General features: G+C 39.1%; 1 protein-coding gene across 7 annotated transcripts; it reads left to right on the top strand.

Moving 5' to 3' along the window:
- Positions 1-31: 31 nt before the first annotated feature.
- Positions 32-14972, top strand: LOC145499666 (somatostatin receptor type 2-like). Of its 7 annotated transcripts, none has more exons than XM_081479188.1 (3): positions 32-5266; positions 6330-6373; positions 10995-14972. In XM_081479188.1, the coding sequence occupies exon 3, from the start codon at positions 11013-11015 to the stop codon at positions 12030-12032; it is 1020 nt and encodes a 339-aa protein (XP_081335314.1). In that variant the 5' UTR covers positions 32-5266; positions 6330-6373; positions 10995-11012; the 3' UTR covers positions 12033-14972. The 7 variants fall into 7 exon arrangements, with proteins under 7 accessions (XP_081335314.1, XP_081335317.1, XP_081335313.1 ...); XM_081479191.1 differs by having other exon boundaries at positions 32-3090; XM_081479187.1 differs by having other exon boundaries at positions 6330-14972.
- Positions 14973-17175: the final 2203 nt, after the last annotated feature.

Genomic DNA, 17175 nt, shown 5'->3' on the forward strand with positions numbered 1-17175 from the left:
GGGGTCGGATCGCTGAGTCGTAAATGTCGTAAATGGATGTTTATTAGTTATTTAATCAATTCAGTCAGTACCTCTGTGGAATGATTCTAAAAAAACTGAGAGTAAGAAATCTCAAGAAGGTTGAACAGAAACATACTGAATGATGAACCGATTTTGAAGACCACGGGCGAGAGGCGGAAGATTAAGTTAGATCGATTAATCGCTCATGAGTAGACTGCATGGTCATTTAATACTCTCTAAGTTTTCTCTGAAGGATCGGTCTAAGAAGAAGGGAAATGAACTGGGGCAAAAACCTCACCATCATTTGGCAATGTTTCATAACATCTAAATCTCCTGAGGAAGTAGGTTGTTTTTTTAGTCTTGCCCATGCAGGTGAATACGGTGAACCGTAGTCTGACAAATGAAATTATTAAAAACAGCCGTAAGCGACTACAGTCAGGAGCGAGGGCGTTGCGACACGGCTTTTTCAAGTATTCAATTAGCCCATTGTTCGGGCGGGTAAACTAACGCAAAATGACATAAAAATAATATAAACCGCGCAGCGATTTGCATATTTGTCGCTACGCGGCGGTCGCGAGTCCATTTCAATGCAAAGTGACAACGCAAGATGCACTTGAAGCAGTTGGTATTCACAACATAGGATATCACGAAACTGAAGTGCAAGAGCTCTTAACCCTCCGCTGAATTTACTTTACAGGTAAACCCTCTTGACCGCCTTGGTTTCTTGAAACGTATTCCCTGTAGGCTGTTCTTAGATCTCGTAGCCCACCTGCGTTGCACCGTAGCAGGGAATTATTATTGTTTTGCCCTGATCACAATTGTTCTCGATAGCGGTCTAGTTTTAGTTAGTTGGTTGATGATCTGTCTTTCACTCGTTTCTCTTCTTCATTGATTCAATTCATTTAAACTGAGCAGTCAGGAGCGATAGGTCGCACTCGTCGTTTTCTATTTGTTTTACCATTTAGTGACATGTAATCAGGAGGTTGTTATCGATCAAGGGAAATGACTTGGAAGCCCAAGAGTTGCCATAGAAATACTGCCAGAAATACTATAATCTCTAAGACCGATTTCTTTCGTATGATGCGCTGTAAACTTCATAATCTCGATTCAGACTTGTTTGCTTTCATGCGCAATTCGTTTACTTGTGTAATTTAGGTTCCATATGCACTTGTAAGGACAAAGAAATGACTTAAAGCCATCAAAGCAATCAACGCATTTCCATTCAGTAGCCATAACGGTCGGAAAACTACTGCGACTAAGAAAGAAGTTGTATTTGGAAAAAAAAAACACGGCGGACTTCTTGTAAGCTGGTACCTTTAAATCGACACGGTAAGATCTCCAACACACAAAGCGAACAACGCTTAGACAAATACATGCTATAATACACGCCGTAGTTGCTTGTTGTACGCATGAGTTCCGCTTGTTTCCATAAAAGAACCATCTAATTGATGTCATAAATTGTTATATTTTGTCTACAACAAAATCTTAAAACACGATGTTCAAAAGTGTTTCACGTTTTCACTTCATTATGATTTTAAAAATGGAATGAATGGTGAATGAATCGGCGAGATTTATCACCAGAACAGTTCTGGTACATGATCGCTTAAATTGACTTCTAGAATATTTAAAGGGTAAAAGGGTGAGCCCTAATGCTGTCAGCATGACCGTTCTTGAAGAAAAAGTTTCACATTCTGGAGTGTTACATGAGGCAAAAACTTGTTGACGTTTCGCTAAGATTACAGAAAGCGTGTGTAACAACAGCTGCTCCGCTTACCGGGATGCTCTGCTAATTTTAATCAAGTTTGTAGAAAAGTGTGCATTAACGAAATAAACGAAGCATGTAAGATGCTTCCAACTTTTTGAGGAGTACGTGGACTAAAAATGTTAAATCATAGTGAATAAAACACATTATTCGCAACTCTCTAGGGTTTTCAGATAAGGTACGTCGTCTTTCCGTTCTGAGATTGAAACAGACTCGTTACTTGGAATTCTACATGTCATGTCGAGTATTGTTTACTCATAGCAGGATAGGAATGACATTTTTTATCAAGTTGCATATTAAATTTGGCAAAGTGACTGAATTTCTAGAAACTTGTAAAGAACCCCTACCAAAAACCTGCGGCCGAGTGGCACAGTCAATTTCGTAAACATGACGTCAGTTTGCAAAGGAGACAAGTTCGAATTAAATATTCATTGTTGATATTCAGGTTTACCGGTTTACGTCGATCATTCCAGTCGAGTTTTTTGATTTCGCATTGCCACTGTATTGTTCAATAAGGGACAAAAAAAGTCATGGATGACAAAAATTATGGATGACGTGCGGACCCCTGTGTGTTCAACCGACTGTTCTGTCGCTTGTGAATAAAGGTACATATCGAAAGTTTGCAAAAGGCGATTTACAATGGCATTAGCTTTGAAATGATAGTTCGGCTTCTTGTTCTCTTCTAAGTCAATTGTGACAATAGTTTACTTGGCGGGAAAATAGTTTTTTCTTTCTCTTTCTTTCTTTCTTTTTTTTTAACTACAGCTCTCACTATATAGTAGATGGATGATTTCGAAAATGTTAACTATAGCACTTAAAATTGCGTCCCTGTATACTTAAAGAACATAAATGGTTAGGAAGAAGTCATTGAAAAGGTCATTACAACAGTAAACAAAGAAATCTTTAGTGAGAGCAAATTTGCAATTTTAATGTTTCTTCAGAAAGCAGCCAACGCAGTGAGGCAGCCAAGAGAGCCCTAAAACCTTTACCCTAATTTTTTTTTTTGGTGTGGGTCTCGTACCGTTTGAACGATAGACAGGGCTCATTTCCATTCATCCTGACCTACCTTCCCACGATTAATAGAGTGCATGTACTGTGTATATATTTTTCGTGAATATGTTATGACCAAAATTCAACGATCACCGTACTATGTATGTTTGTTTGCTACTTCCGGAACAGGGAAGAAGCCAACCGTTCTTGTATGTTTGATAACACAAGAGATTTCAATTCCTAAATTCTCCATCACTGCTGCCATTTGAGCTTTCGTCCGTAAGAGGATTCCGCACCAGTTTTCAAAACGAGACTGACATTGCTGAAGCCCTCGAGAGGTGAGTGCTGCAAGTTTCGTGTGAAATGAAATGTCCAACTCGAAATGAGTTTTATCTTCCTTATCTAATCCTTTTAGCCTGAGATTCAGGTGTAGCACATGCACACATTCGTTTAAAACGTCGTAAACTATAGTGGGCAGTTTTAGTGGTAAACCAAGCCAAATAGATTGCAAGCCGCATAAACAGCTCACCTCAAGCTTTACGATTTACGACTGCCATTGAAAGGACGGCCTACCAGAACTGCCTTGGAACCCTGCCAGTTGTTGTTGTAGAAAGAACGCTTTCACATGTTATGGGCTTCGATGTTAGATGAAACAAAATTTCCAATGGCTTTTCTTGGAACGTTCAATTCATAATAACCTGCTGTTTTAATCCAATAAAGCCAATTTAATTTCATAGTAGTCTGCGATTTGGCGATTTCCATCAGATCAGAGTTTTCGCACTAGGACATATCTCAGTATTTCCCCTATAAATACCCGTTTACATTTAACATGGGCGAGTTTTTTTACTTATTTTTTAGCAATTCCTGTTCAATTTTATCTCAGTTAATATAATCAATGTCTATTTTCTTCGAAGGAAGGAGTCATCTCCAATTTCTAATGACTTGGCTTAGAAAATGCAATTTGCCTGTTTGGTATTCCATCACAACTTTACATTTATTCATAGTAGCATAGATGAAGCCACAAATCTCTTCTAATTAAAGAGCAAAATTAAATCAAAATACATTTTCAGGAGCATACTTAATTAGCAAATCCGAAACTAAAAATAATGCGGAAAAAAGTACGGCAATAAAATACAGGAAACTTAATTCAGTTGGGGTGGCGTATAATTCTGAATCGTGCACCGCGAGTGCGCCCACAGAAATTCATGTTAAAAAAAAAAATAAATAAATAACAATTCTAACTTAAAAAAAGAAAGAAATTGGAAGACAATTCCCCCCTTTTTTCTCTTTTTGTTCAATGTTCTTAATTCTATTTTTTTCGTCCAATGTTCGTCAAAATATGCGTTCAACCATCTTCACTGAATTCAAGCTGAAAGCTAAACTGAACAATTTCAACCACGAGAAAAAAGCACTTGAGTTAGTTATGGTTGTCTTAGCAGCAGCGACAATCTTGAATTTCTCGATTTTTAATGTAATTTAGTTTTTGTGGGAATTCAATCACCGTTAAACGCTGAACGTCTTCAACAAAACAACTCTCTGGTATATTCGCCCCCATGTATCACCCACACAGCGGGTTTAAGTGCGCTTCAATCTGTTTGGTCGATACTAAAGAATGAAATGAGAGTTTCGTTATTTTTTGCAAAGGATGTAAAATGAATAAAGAACGGATAAAATGGTCTGCTATTTCGCATGTAGGGACAATTCAGCCGATCTAAGCCTGAAGCTGTTTTGAGCTAAATCTTAATTAATAAAACCCGGCACTCCTCAATTTCTTAGCACTAGCGTGCTGTTTCCTTTTTAATAATGCCATAGGAAAAGAGCAGGTGTAGAGGATACATCAATCTGTTTTCAAAAGAAAATTACTGTCTATAGCTTCCGGAGGCTTGCTCAAACACCCAACATGCAATTACTCTTAGCTGCAATGTATTTCCATTCAAAAGGTCAATTCAGCCATAAGATCGACAGTAAACTACGATCGCGTTCGTGCAGTTGTTCATTCCACGAGCCAGCTGAGTGAATTTCGGAGAGAATACTGTAAGTCTACCTCGAGTAGTTGCGTGGAAAACCTTTTCATACCCTCCGGTCACGAACCTTACCTGTCAACGCTACACATATTTCAGTCAAATGACTAATAGTTTTGTCTAGGATTCTGGTTGAAATGCTTTAGAGTTGGCTTACGCTATCAATATCATTTTCGACTTATTTTCAGAATTTTCATGAACAGAACAATCAAGAACCAAGACAAAAAGGGCAAGACAAAAAACGGATACATGTAAAAGGCAACGGTGTAGGGAAGTTTATTCAAGCGTGGCTTCCCTAAAGATAAACATATCAAATCTCAAAACTATGCAAACGAGGTTAAACTTTAGGAGTGTTGTAATTATAACCAACCGTATCCGCGTCACGTAATCACTGCAAATACCTCAGCCGTTAGTCAATACGCAAACCAAGCCTTATACTTCTTTGACATCCATGATCATCTAGACATTCAGGAACAGTCACGAAGATACCCTGGTAAGCGAAACACTTTTCCGTTTGACAGTGATTTTTCATAAGTACACGATTGGCAAACCTGAAATCTACCAGCTTGTGTGGCAAATGTCACAATGAAGCTGTTTATGTGTTTATGTTGTTGTTCAAAAAACAAACTAACCGTACCACGCGAATAATCAAATCAGACATGCCTGCTTCTAATTGAAAATAGCTTTGTTAGAACTTCTTAATCTCCATTAGTGTTTTTCTGGCCAATTGTAGAATCTCTTACTGTGCTCGCAAGCTGTTATACTAGATTGCGTTCGCGAAACTCGTATGATCTGTTTTCGAGTGAAACACGAGAAGTACGTTGGATGAAAAACAATGCTAGTAAAATTCAATCTTTAGGCCTTGATTTGCCTCGCTATTTGTTGCGGTAGATACTTCAGAGCTTGATCTCAATACTGTTGAGGCAAATGTCTCCCCAGCATTTAGATCTATCGTCAAACTGAAATACTTAGTATGCATGATTCCCCCGTAGATTGACACAAGAGAAACGTAAATATATGGAATTCGACTCACCTTTGCCCTTCAAAGTATCTGGAGGTCTTCGCTTCCCGTAAGTCTAAAAGGCGGAGGCAGCTTTTATTCACTTTGTGTTTGATCGCAGGAACCAATGTTTCTTGTACTACTTTGCACCTTATGGATGTGCGAATTTATGCCAGTGATTGGCTACGTCTCCGGCGGTACTGTCGCTGTCGCAGTCTATGAAAGGCTCCCGCTATTTATGTACCTTATAGTGTACGCTGCGACGTTTTTAAATACACCCAGCTTTGATGCGCGACGGCAATAGAATTTGAATTCGTTTTACTTCTAATGTGGTAAAAGTTGGTTTCTCCGTGTCTTGTAATATGAGAGAATAATTCAAATAGTATCCTAATGAAAATAATGTGCATTGTTCAGAGTGGAGTTGAATTTCTCCCCAGTCAGCTTCATCACGCCTGAGTGACTTGACCATATTTCTTTATTTATCTCTATTTATATACTTTTTTTTTGTTTTTTCATTTTAGTATTTATTATTTCTACTTTAATTTTTTTGTTTTAGCACAAAATTGGACTCTTGCATGGACTAACCCCGGCAGATTTCGGGTAGGTTTTATTGTTCAGCGGGAAAGAAATTATTTCGCTATGTAGTAGGCAAAATCTGGAGAATAGATGTCATTACGGGCATATTGGATCAAAAATGTAAATCATAGTCTATAATATTTTGTCGCTCAATTCTTCAACTTCTCCGTAGAGCCTCTGTCAATATCCCATTACATACTTGCCGTTCTAACCTTTCATCGATTTCAGTCGGTGTCCAGGCTGTAACAAGTACATCGTCATAGACGAAGTGAGCAGGGAGCAAAAGAATGCCGAACATCCGCCAAAAAAATTTAACATAGTCCGCCCAATCCGTGTATAAATTTTTTTCAGCTTACTCTACAGGAAGCTGGATTTTATTCGTCACAAGAAACACGTAAACAACAAACGTGACTCACGTACACAAAAGATCGCTGACTTCTGTACCCTTTCTTTCAATCGTGTTTTCTTCTCGACCTTTGTGGTGCATTTAATAGAGACAAAAGCGTGATCATTATATTGTTTTGACAAGTCTTAGAAGCTTATCACACCACTTATATTCGCTTTGCCATACTTCATTGTCGACGTCGGAAATGGTTTCGTTTTTAATCGTTTAGAACTGTAAACAAGAGCCATTTCCATTCAGAAAGGAGTGCAATTTTGTCATTTCATTATCTAGTATAATTTCTCTCAGTAGAAGACAACACAAATTGATATAAACTAACTATTCTTAATCTTTGATCGAAACGATAAGCTGTATCGTTAAACAATGAAAAGTTACGTCATATAAGCCAAACATAACGTCAAGGTTCTTGGCATCTTTCCGGAGCCTTCGGTGCCAAAATATGTAATGTATGTTGTTGTCACAAAACCGTCACGACATCCGTTGATATCACCTGAAAGACCCCTGACTTATGTTTGCGCTTGTGAAAAAGCAGAGTCTTATCGCCTCGTTGATTCCTTATTTTGTACGTAACCAACTGTCATAAGAACAGGAAAATGCCAAGGTACGTAGAAAGAACGAGAGTAATTCGTTTGCTAGACATTTTTTCACGTTTCTCTCTTGAGCCGGTATCCTCCGCAAAATGATATTTCACCCTTGCTTCATAGTCTACGATAGCGGACATATTTCCAAGGAGCTGCAGTTATGTTGATATTGCATAACAATGAGTTCGTCAGATAAATGTATTGAACGAGTCTAATTAGTTTTATAGGCTGTTGACTGAGTGAGCAATGATATCCGGCATTGCTAAATCGAAATCGGTCTTTCTGTTAAGGGGAAATTATCTCAAAGAAAACCATCAAACCGGCTTGAGAGTAAGTTTCTTCCGTATCGTTTTAGTGCTTTTTTTTATGACAGACCGAATGACTAATCACAATTAATGTAATGCTCATAAAGTAAACTGATCAATAGACAAACTCTCCTTTCTCGCTTAGGCACTGCCTTGCGCGCATTATTTGGAATCACTTCAAACTTGACCTCCTTTTGCCGCAGCCATAACTCTTTGTAAACAACATTTTTGAATGTTTCATTTTCAAGTTATGGCTCATCAAAATATTGCTGGGATTCAAAACAACATGTGTATTATCCATGAGACACTCTGAGACAGTTTATTGAGCACCTACATATTCCTGGATTATGTTAACAGTTGTTTTGAAACGTGTACATGTATTGGACACCAGCAATATTCGTGACATTATGATCTCAATATTTGTTTTTCAACGTATACATGTGTTGAACACCGACAATACGAGTGACATTATGATCTCACTGTATAATATTAGCAGTTGTTTTGAGACGATTACAAGTAGTGTATCTTTAAGCTCTCCTCTTTCTCGAGGATATTTGTTTTTTGTTGGGCGAAATTGCGAAACCTACGGATAGATTATTTATTTACTCCTTTTTTAATCTTTGTATCAAATAGTTTGTAAGACTCTGCTTGCTTATGCAATCGTTGCTTTTGTCAGTGAGAGGTCATTCTATAGTTTTTCAGTTTTTTTTTTTTTTTTTCTTAAATAACAAAGTTGTGGAACAGTCTTTCCTCTGGGGTTCGCCCATCCTCTTCTTTTAGTAGTTTACATATATTTATTTGCTCCAATTATTACGATCAGTACTTCTCTACGATGTGGCTTAGTAGTGTATTTTCAATTGAGCGTTTTTCAATTGAGCGTCTTATGTAAGAGGATGTGTGCATGATAGCACGACTACTTTCATGGCGGCGTGAACTCATCCCGGTTCCCTCTTGTGGTTCTGTATTCATTTACCACCACAAAATGTCATACCGGAGACTGTTTGTTTCCTATCCCTTGCGGCATTATGAAACTCAAACTGCCTTAAAATATCAGCTTCAAAAAAAAAACATGTATGACTTTTTCACCTCGCGCTAGAACGCAAGTGGCGCCGGTAACAAATAAACACCTGATATTTGCTTTAGTACGATTTATTATTAGGGGTGGTGAATAGTACATGCCAGAGTTAGAGACAAGGTGAGACTAGCGTTTTTCTTTGCGAGCCCGAGACATTTTGACGTTTCAAATTGCCGGACCGAGGCGCGAGACGTTTAGGCTTTTTGAGACGTTCAGATGGCATTCATAAAACCAAACGAAAAAATCGGCACTTCGAGACTTTTGCAACCTTGCCAAGAATCGAGATCCGAGACAGATTGGTGAAAAATGGAGACTGCGAGACCGCTAAAAAAAAAAAAAAAAAAAAAAAAACACGAACGAGACTGCGAGACCCGTGAGATTCGTTTGCGAGACCCATGGTGTGTGAAGGACCACTGGCCATCCGTATCACACTACATGCAAACTCAACCTGTCATGACGAATACAAGGCCAAGGACAACCGAAACTTAGTCACGCGCGTTTTCCCGCTCTTGGTGCAAGTCATGTGTGCACTGTTTCTTTGGTTGTTTACGTTTGTTTTCACTGGACATTGTGAGTGCTTTGGATTAGGTTTTGTGGATATTTGCTTGGAAACTCCCGACTAATATGCGGTTGTATTTCACAGAAACACCAGAAATATTGTATGACCAACCTCTTTTTTTTAAGTTTAGTGCAAATGTAATCAGACAGAGATTGACGAACAATGAGCAAACAAACTTTTTTGTAAGTGAGACAAAAATCATGTTCCTACGTCCCTCTTTTTCTCCATTTCAATGCTTTACACGTGGAACACTGTACTTTAACGTTGCTATGGGAACATAGATAAATACGGTTATGCAACCCTCTTCTTAGAACCACCCCACCAACCACCCCATACCTCACCCTCACTCCAAATATAATACATGTACATGTACTACAAGGTGCCAAGGTGTCTCTTGATAAACAGAACAATTTTTTCTGATTGTAAGCCCATAAATTTGCACTACTTAAACAATAGAGTTTTCTGTCGACGAACTATCGCCTGATAGTTGCCCGCGGAAATTTGATGTTCTTGAAACAAATATTTGCCCGAGAAGCGAATATGCTATTTTTTTTGGTCAAATTTGGGTGCGGTGCAAACCTTTTCATACCTTTTTGGTACACTTCAGTGGCATAGAAGGCTCGTTTGGTTTGGCTATGGATCTTTTTCCTCGACTGCGTCTCGCCACAACATGAACCATGGCTCCCCAAACCTCGCTTGATATGCGGTCGAAGCGTTTCAAAAAAATACGATCAGGGCCAACCTTGCATACGGCGACTGCGCCCGCAGTACGAACTGCAGCCAAAACCGAACTGTCTATCCGAAACGACACGATAATTGACTTTTCCTTCGTAGCAACAGAATAAAGACAATGCTAAAGTTTCTTTGGTCACTTCTCATATTTAAGTCGAGGATTCTGGGCGTAATTTGACGAAGGACAACATGTCTTGTTCAAAATAGCACAACTATTTTCATGCCTGGCGACACTCGGCGAACTACGAGTGAGTTACCGGACGCGGGCAACCCATTTTTGGCGCCAAATTAAAAGCTTGGCGACAAAAAAAATGTTTCATATTCTCACTTCTTGCAATGTGATATGGTTTTTGGAATTATAAATCCCTTTTCGTAAATATTCAGTGTCGTCTGCAGCGAGAAAAGTTGCCCGACTGCAATGACTTTCCTGTTTACTTACCTAAGTCGAGTGCCGGACAAAGAACATTTTACTACCGCATGGTGCACATCTGGAACAATCTAGACAATACCCTTAAAACCGCAAAATCGATTTCTACTTTTAAATTTTACCTGAAAAACAAATTGATTACTGATTTTTTAAATGGCACGTCATGATTGTATGTCACTACATTTTAATATTTGTTGTATGATGAATTGTATGTTTTATGATTATTGTTTAATGTTTATCTTTTAAGTCAATAAGTATAGCTCTCTTGTATTGTCACTGAAAAGCCCCATCAGCGGAGTGTCAATAAACTATTGTTATTGTTACATTGGCGTCATGACCGCACATTGTTTCTGCCGCCTACTGAATCTTGATTGGCCAATTCAAATTTCAGTCCGCCAGCCGTATGTAAGGAATACCTGGTGAAGTTGTTTTATTGGAATTTTGTCTTGTTTAATATGCACCCGTATTTTTTTAATGGTAAAAAAACAGAAAAGACACACAGTACGAACATGTGGGACGTTCAATGCTTTAATGCATGTTTACTGTATTTTGTCTTTGTTTAGTGACTGACTGCCAGCACGATGAATAACTCCTCCAACATTGTTGAGAACCAGACTCAGCCCCGACCCGTGGCAAATTATTTCAGCAATGAGGAGATGATAGCCTGGTGTTTTGGATTTGGTATCATAGACGCCCTTATCGTCACTAGCAACACCCTCGCTATAGTCGTATTTACGCGGAGTAAGTTGCTACGGAAGCGTACGAACTACTTTCTGCTGTGTTTAGCCATCGCGGACATGATGATCGGCACGATTTCATTGCCATTGTTCATTCACACACTGGTCGTTTTTACTCGAAGTGAGACTTCAAAGAACCTCGCGGATATCGTTAGGATATCGACGTTGCTGGACATTTTCTCAGGGTTTGCGTCAGTCTTTGCGCTGACAACTATATCTCTGGAACGTTTGTACTCGGTCGCTCTTCCAAACTGGCACCGAACCACGCCCAAGTATATGTATTTTATTTTATTGGCCAGCACTTGGGCGCTGGCCGGTATGCTTGTCTGTATCAAAATTTTCGTTTACCAGAAAGAGGTTGAAAGTGATGTCTTCAATTACCTCATGATTACCGTTTTCCTGATTTGTTTGCTGGTGATTTGCCTGGCATATGTCGGTATTTGGATCAAGGTTGTCCAAAGAATGCACGAGAAGACAAAGCGAACGCTGGAGAAGGACAAGAAACTAGCCACGACTCTCTTTTTAGTGACTGCAATATTTGTAATGACTTGGGTTCCATTCCATGCCATTAATATCTTTTACGTTAAGTTGTGTCCGCAAAGCTCCACCTGCCCAAAATTAATATTCACCGCTGTGTACCTCACTAAATTCATGCAGTATTCGAACTCTTTCGTCAATCCGATAATCTACACCTTTAAGATGCCTGACTTCCGACGAGTTCTGTTATCCATATTTGGAAGGCCACCCTACGGAACGTCTACCAGAGCTACCTCGAGGATGATAACGGAGCGACGGAAAAGAGCAAGCACGCTGCGAACCAGCGAATCGGCAGAGGCTAATGGCAACTGCGAGTGCGCCCTATGACAGTCTCAATTAATTATAGCACTACACTCATGGTGCGACTACATTTGAACGCCCAGCTGGTGAGTCCTCCCAGAGGGAAAAAACATTATTTCGCTCTATCCATGCTGAGAGTTAATACGTCTAAATGAGTTGTAAGTTTTAACATTTATATTTATCTTTGGTAAACAAAGAAAAATAGATGTGGTTTCACACAATCGTAGGAGTGCCCGACAGTATAAATCTACTGGCGTTCTATCACGAATGCCGTCTTCTCATTGGTTACGCTACTCACTATATATTTTGTAAAAAATTGTGAGTAGCCTAGCAGTGTGCGGTTGTTAACAAAATGGCTGCTGCTTCTTTGCGTTTTCGAAGAATCTTGAACCTAGCTTGTTGTTTAAGATTTGAATGACTAGTGAATTTACACTGAAAAAGTTAGATTACTCCCTCTCCATTTCTATGCGTGATCGTTCACGCGATAGAAATCTCGAATTCTTTATCGAATTGTTAAGTAGTAGCATTCATGTGATGTGCTTATGAAAGTGTGCATAAGGCTTCCAAAGAACCAGCCTCTCTAAAAATGAATGTTCAAGAGTATCAGATTCTTACGAAACTGTCTTGCCTGGTCAGCGGACTAGTGAAGCAAATAACTATTTATCTACTGGTAACTTGTCAGCCCTTCGTCATCACTTTGCTTTAGCCAATGGCTAACACTTGAAGCGTCAGCTTCAATACGGCTGTTAATTTACCTTTATCAACTTTAAATTAATAAATAGCTAATTAAAGTGTTTCTCTAAACATGAGGCCTATTGAGTTTAATAAATTACTCAATGGACTGTTTATGTAGTTTGAAAGCCAAATCTATTTACCCCAGAAGTGGACGGAGGTTGTTCTAACTGAGCAGCACGCCAAATTAGATGCCAGTTTCGGTGCTTTTATCAACTGTACGTCGCGTGTAGGATAAAACGATTCGTGTATTCTTGGTAGTCAAGCGTACGTCACACTGAAGAATCGTCGACGTACATTATGTGTTTTCTTGTATAAGCTTAAAGCGTACATGAAGGTCAACTTTTCGTTGAAAAACTGGGGTTGGTCTTCAATAAGCTGTAAATAGCTCCGTCTGAGGATGAGTTATCTTAATCGCGTGTACTTTTAAAGGTCCCCGTGAGCTCTTTCACTGGACTGCTAAAGAGCCCAAATTTTTATGGAATATCTATTCTAAAACACAACCTTTTTACGGGGTTATAAATGTGCCGCAGGACTACAATACGACAATCAAAAATAGTTATATTTTGGCGTTTCACGCTCAGACTTGACAGTTAGGAACAGATTGCTATTTTAAGCGATCTGACAAGGGTGCCGTAGAGACAGGAGTTATGTAATCGGAACTATAGCTAATTATAATGCATTTAACGCGCTGACTTCTTTAATTTTTCCTTGGTGTGATAAACACGTGATAATTCACGATGTTATGTGAATCATTTTCAACGAATTGGCATCAGAGATTACCACAGATTAAGTAGCAATTTGGGAGTATTTTATCATAACAATGGGAGTACATAGCATTTTACGGTTATGTGCTTAGTTACCTGGCCATAAATGCAAGCGAGGCTGGAGGTGACCTTGCTTTGATTCAGACCTCTCTGCTTTTCTCATTTAGTTAGCATAGGAACAACTTGATTTACACAACAAAAGCAATAAGGTCTGTGTCAAAACAAGGTCACCTCCGAACTCGCCGCCATTCAAGGACCAGGTCACTAAGCAGACAACTGTCAAATGGTCTTTTAGCTTTGATGTAAAGTCAACCGTTCTATGGACTTAAGTGCTGGGTCGCGTTTATCGAATTTCTGAGTCCCGTTTAACTACTTTACTGTTTTAGTTGACATAGCTAAGACTAGCTATAGCTGTAAGAGTTACTGCCAGTGGATGTGGTTTCATTTTGTTTTCTCGGAAATTCGATAAGCGGAATCACAGTCACGTGGAACATGAACTATAGAAAGAAAATTGTATTGAAATATAAATAAAGCTATCGGTAGCTATAGTTTATGGCGAGAATATTCTCGATGTGAGTCGCAATAAATGGGACGGACAGTTCTGGGTTCCAGATTGTGGCGGCATAATTGAGAAAAAAAATACGTATATATCTTATATTACTAAAGAAAGAATATTTAACCAAGCAGGGACAACATAAAATTTATGGGTGGCTACCTTAGGGTTGTATACTGTTCGCGGCCGCGACCATTTATGAGCAGTTTACTTTTAATATGATTTATCTTCTTTTCTGTGGGTCCAGATTTTAGCGAATGCGTTTTACTTGGAGTAATGTAAATATGGTTTTACTTTGTAAATTGAATTTTTTGTGCATAAGAATGACCAAGTTATGTGTGCCGTGAAGACTCGATAGCATTACAAAGGTGAAGTAATAGGTAATTAGTAGGTCATGATTTTTGAAGATGTAAAAGAGTGCTTCTTCATCTTAAATATAGAGTACAAAATGATAATACTTTAGAGGTTGTCAATTTACCAATTTGGCGGGGATTTATATTTCAAGAGAAGGACACTTGGGTTAATGGTTAGAGTGATAGACTTGTAACCCGAACGTCTGGGGTTCCGATTTTCCTCCCTATCACAGGTGGGATTTGTATCCGGTAGTACTGTACGGCGTTTGTAGATAGCCAGCTGGTCAGCTCCTCTCCTCCCACACACTTTCTCTCAAGAACCGTTCTTCCTACTTTCAAAAGTCCGTGGCCACTATTTCGATGAACACTCTGCCGCCAGTTTTACAGCGCCTTTCAATAACACACGACCTCTGCTCAATCAGTCGTCTATAGGCTGTGATTGGAAGATCCATTTTGTTCGTTTATTTTTCTCAAGGTTCTTTGGTTGTCGTCGTAATTATCATCGACGGCAGCCAAAAACGTAGTCGTCGGTTAGGTTTTGTGCTTCAGAGTTCGCGTTTATTTTAAAGTGCAGTAAATTATATTCTACTTGTACAGAAACCAAGGGACCACCACTGGGTACTTTCTTCATTTAAGATTGCCCCAGAAAGCATTCGCTTGTTTTGCTTTAACGAAGACGGGCAAATACTTCGAAATACGGCGAAGAATAAATTAACAAAAAATAGCTTTCGAATTAATTTAATAATCGAGTACAAAAATTGTCACTGAACAACTTTTTGGAGGGGGTTGAGACGGTATTGTGGAGGTTTGTCTGCCCACATGCATTTAAATTTTGCTACGAGTACATTGAAATCCCACCTTACCAGCACCCCTTTAATACGGCTACCTCGTTATTACGGCCACACTATTCTGGCCCCAACAAAAGCTCAATCAGTAATTTTCTTTTTTAAATAACCCCTTTATTACGGCCACCCCGTTAATACGGCCAGATTTTTGTGACCCGTTAGTGACTGGATTAACGAGAATCCAAATTCCTTTCAAGTACGCGAGCTATGCGGGGGTGCGCGATTGCGAGCGAGCGAGCGAGGAGCGCGAGACCGGTCGATAAGTGGGTGCAAAATGTTTGTCTTTCCCCAGAGCCCCCCACTTGCGTTCTGGCATTTTCAAATCCCCTGCGGTAATACTCTCTTGCGATCTCGACGAACTGAAGACACAATAGAGGCTCTGTGGACAGACTGAAGAGGTGTATCTAGCATGACGTCTCGGCTGCCGGAGATAATAGTTCCTTCTCGAAACCAGGTTTTCCGGGAGAAGGGGAGGCGGGGGTTGTACATTACCCAGATCCTGATGGCTTTAGATCACGTGATTGCTTCCGTTCCTGTCATTCTAACTTGCATGGGCGAGCTATAGGGTTTTACGCTTTTGCCAAGTTCGCGCTTCATTCCAAAATTCTGACCACCATGTCAATTATTTTCAATATTTGTTAATCAAAATAAAATGATTTATTGATAGATGGGTTTGTTTTCAGTTTTCCATACATTAGCTTTCGGTAGAATTTACACGTTAATGAAAACCCTTAAAAAACGCTGACGTGGCTGAAAAGAAAAAGAAACATCCAACCTGGCAAGAATTGAATCTGTTGACAAACGAAGTAGAGGTTACATGGAATCATGGAATTAATTTGGTAGTGAATGTAAGTGTAACAAAACAAAAATATAACAAACTCCTCCTTTCCCCCCCGTTGTGTTATTGTGATACTGAAAACAAAGCAACGTGAACACTAATATAAATTTCAAGCCAAAAAAAAAAAATAGAAAAAAACTTCTGGAACAAATTTGTGGTGGAAGTGCTTTGCTGCTTATATTATGTTTGAAGTTAATTTGCGGGAAGACGAAAACTTCTCTAGAATGTTGCTGAAAGTGGAAGACTGTATCTAGATTTTGAAAATTCCAGTTAACTAAAAGAGAATCAATACCTGGTGAACGGTGTAACGAAGTATAATGTGAACTACATAAATATAACAAACGCATTCCACCAGCTTTTCAATCTTAATTGTAATACTCAGATAGATCCAGCTGACCAACCACATCGCTTGAGATGCGAAAGACAAAAGATCGTGTAAATATTGCGGAGCTGAAAACAAAAGTCAAGGTTTAACCTCAGTAATATGCAAATAAACATCAGCAGCGTCAATGTAAATTAGCAACTCTATTTAATCCTTGAAGTTCATCAACTTCAGGCTGGCTAATACATCAACTGTGCAGAAGCTTCAAATCGTTCGGAGACCAGAGTGGATAGACAACATTGCAACCACTTTACTGAAAATCTAATCTGATCTTTTCAGAATTCAAGTAAGTGCTGTTCCACTGGATAGCTTATTGAATGATTTATAGGGGTATGGAATGGTAAAAAATGCGACACTCGCCGAGAGCCGGGCCAAGACATCTAAATAGTTATTTTAAATGCATGACCTGTACTGTATATTCAGGGGAAAATATCATGGTTTGAGGTTTTCGAAGCTGATTCTGAGACCTTTTCTATCTTAGAAATTCCAGATTCAGAGATTGAGACGGTTTTCGCCGTCAGACTGTCAAAACTCGAAGAATAACCATTGCTTGCTGCCTAATCCCAGACATGGTCAATTGTAGACATTCCAAATACCGTCGGGAAAAATAACTGTCGCGCAGCGCTCGATCACGCAAAATTTTAGATACTTTTTTGTAGTCAGGTTTGCTATTAGTAGTATTTCTTTAATTATTCGGGTG

The sequence above is a fragment of the Orbicella franksi genome, chromosome 10, assembly GCF_964199315.1.
Source record: "Orbicella franksi chromosome 10, jaOrbFran1.1, whole genome shotgun sequence".
NCBI classification, from domain to species: domain Eukaryota; kingdom Metazoa; phylum Cnidaria; class Anthozoa; order Scleractinia; family Merulinidae; genus Orbicella; species Orbicella franksi.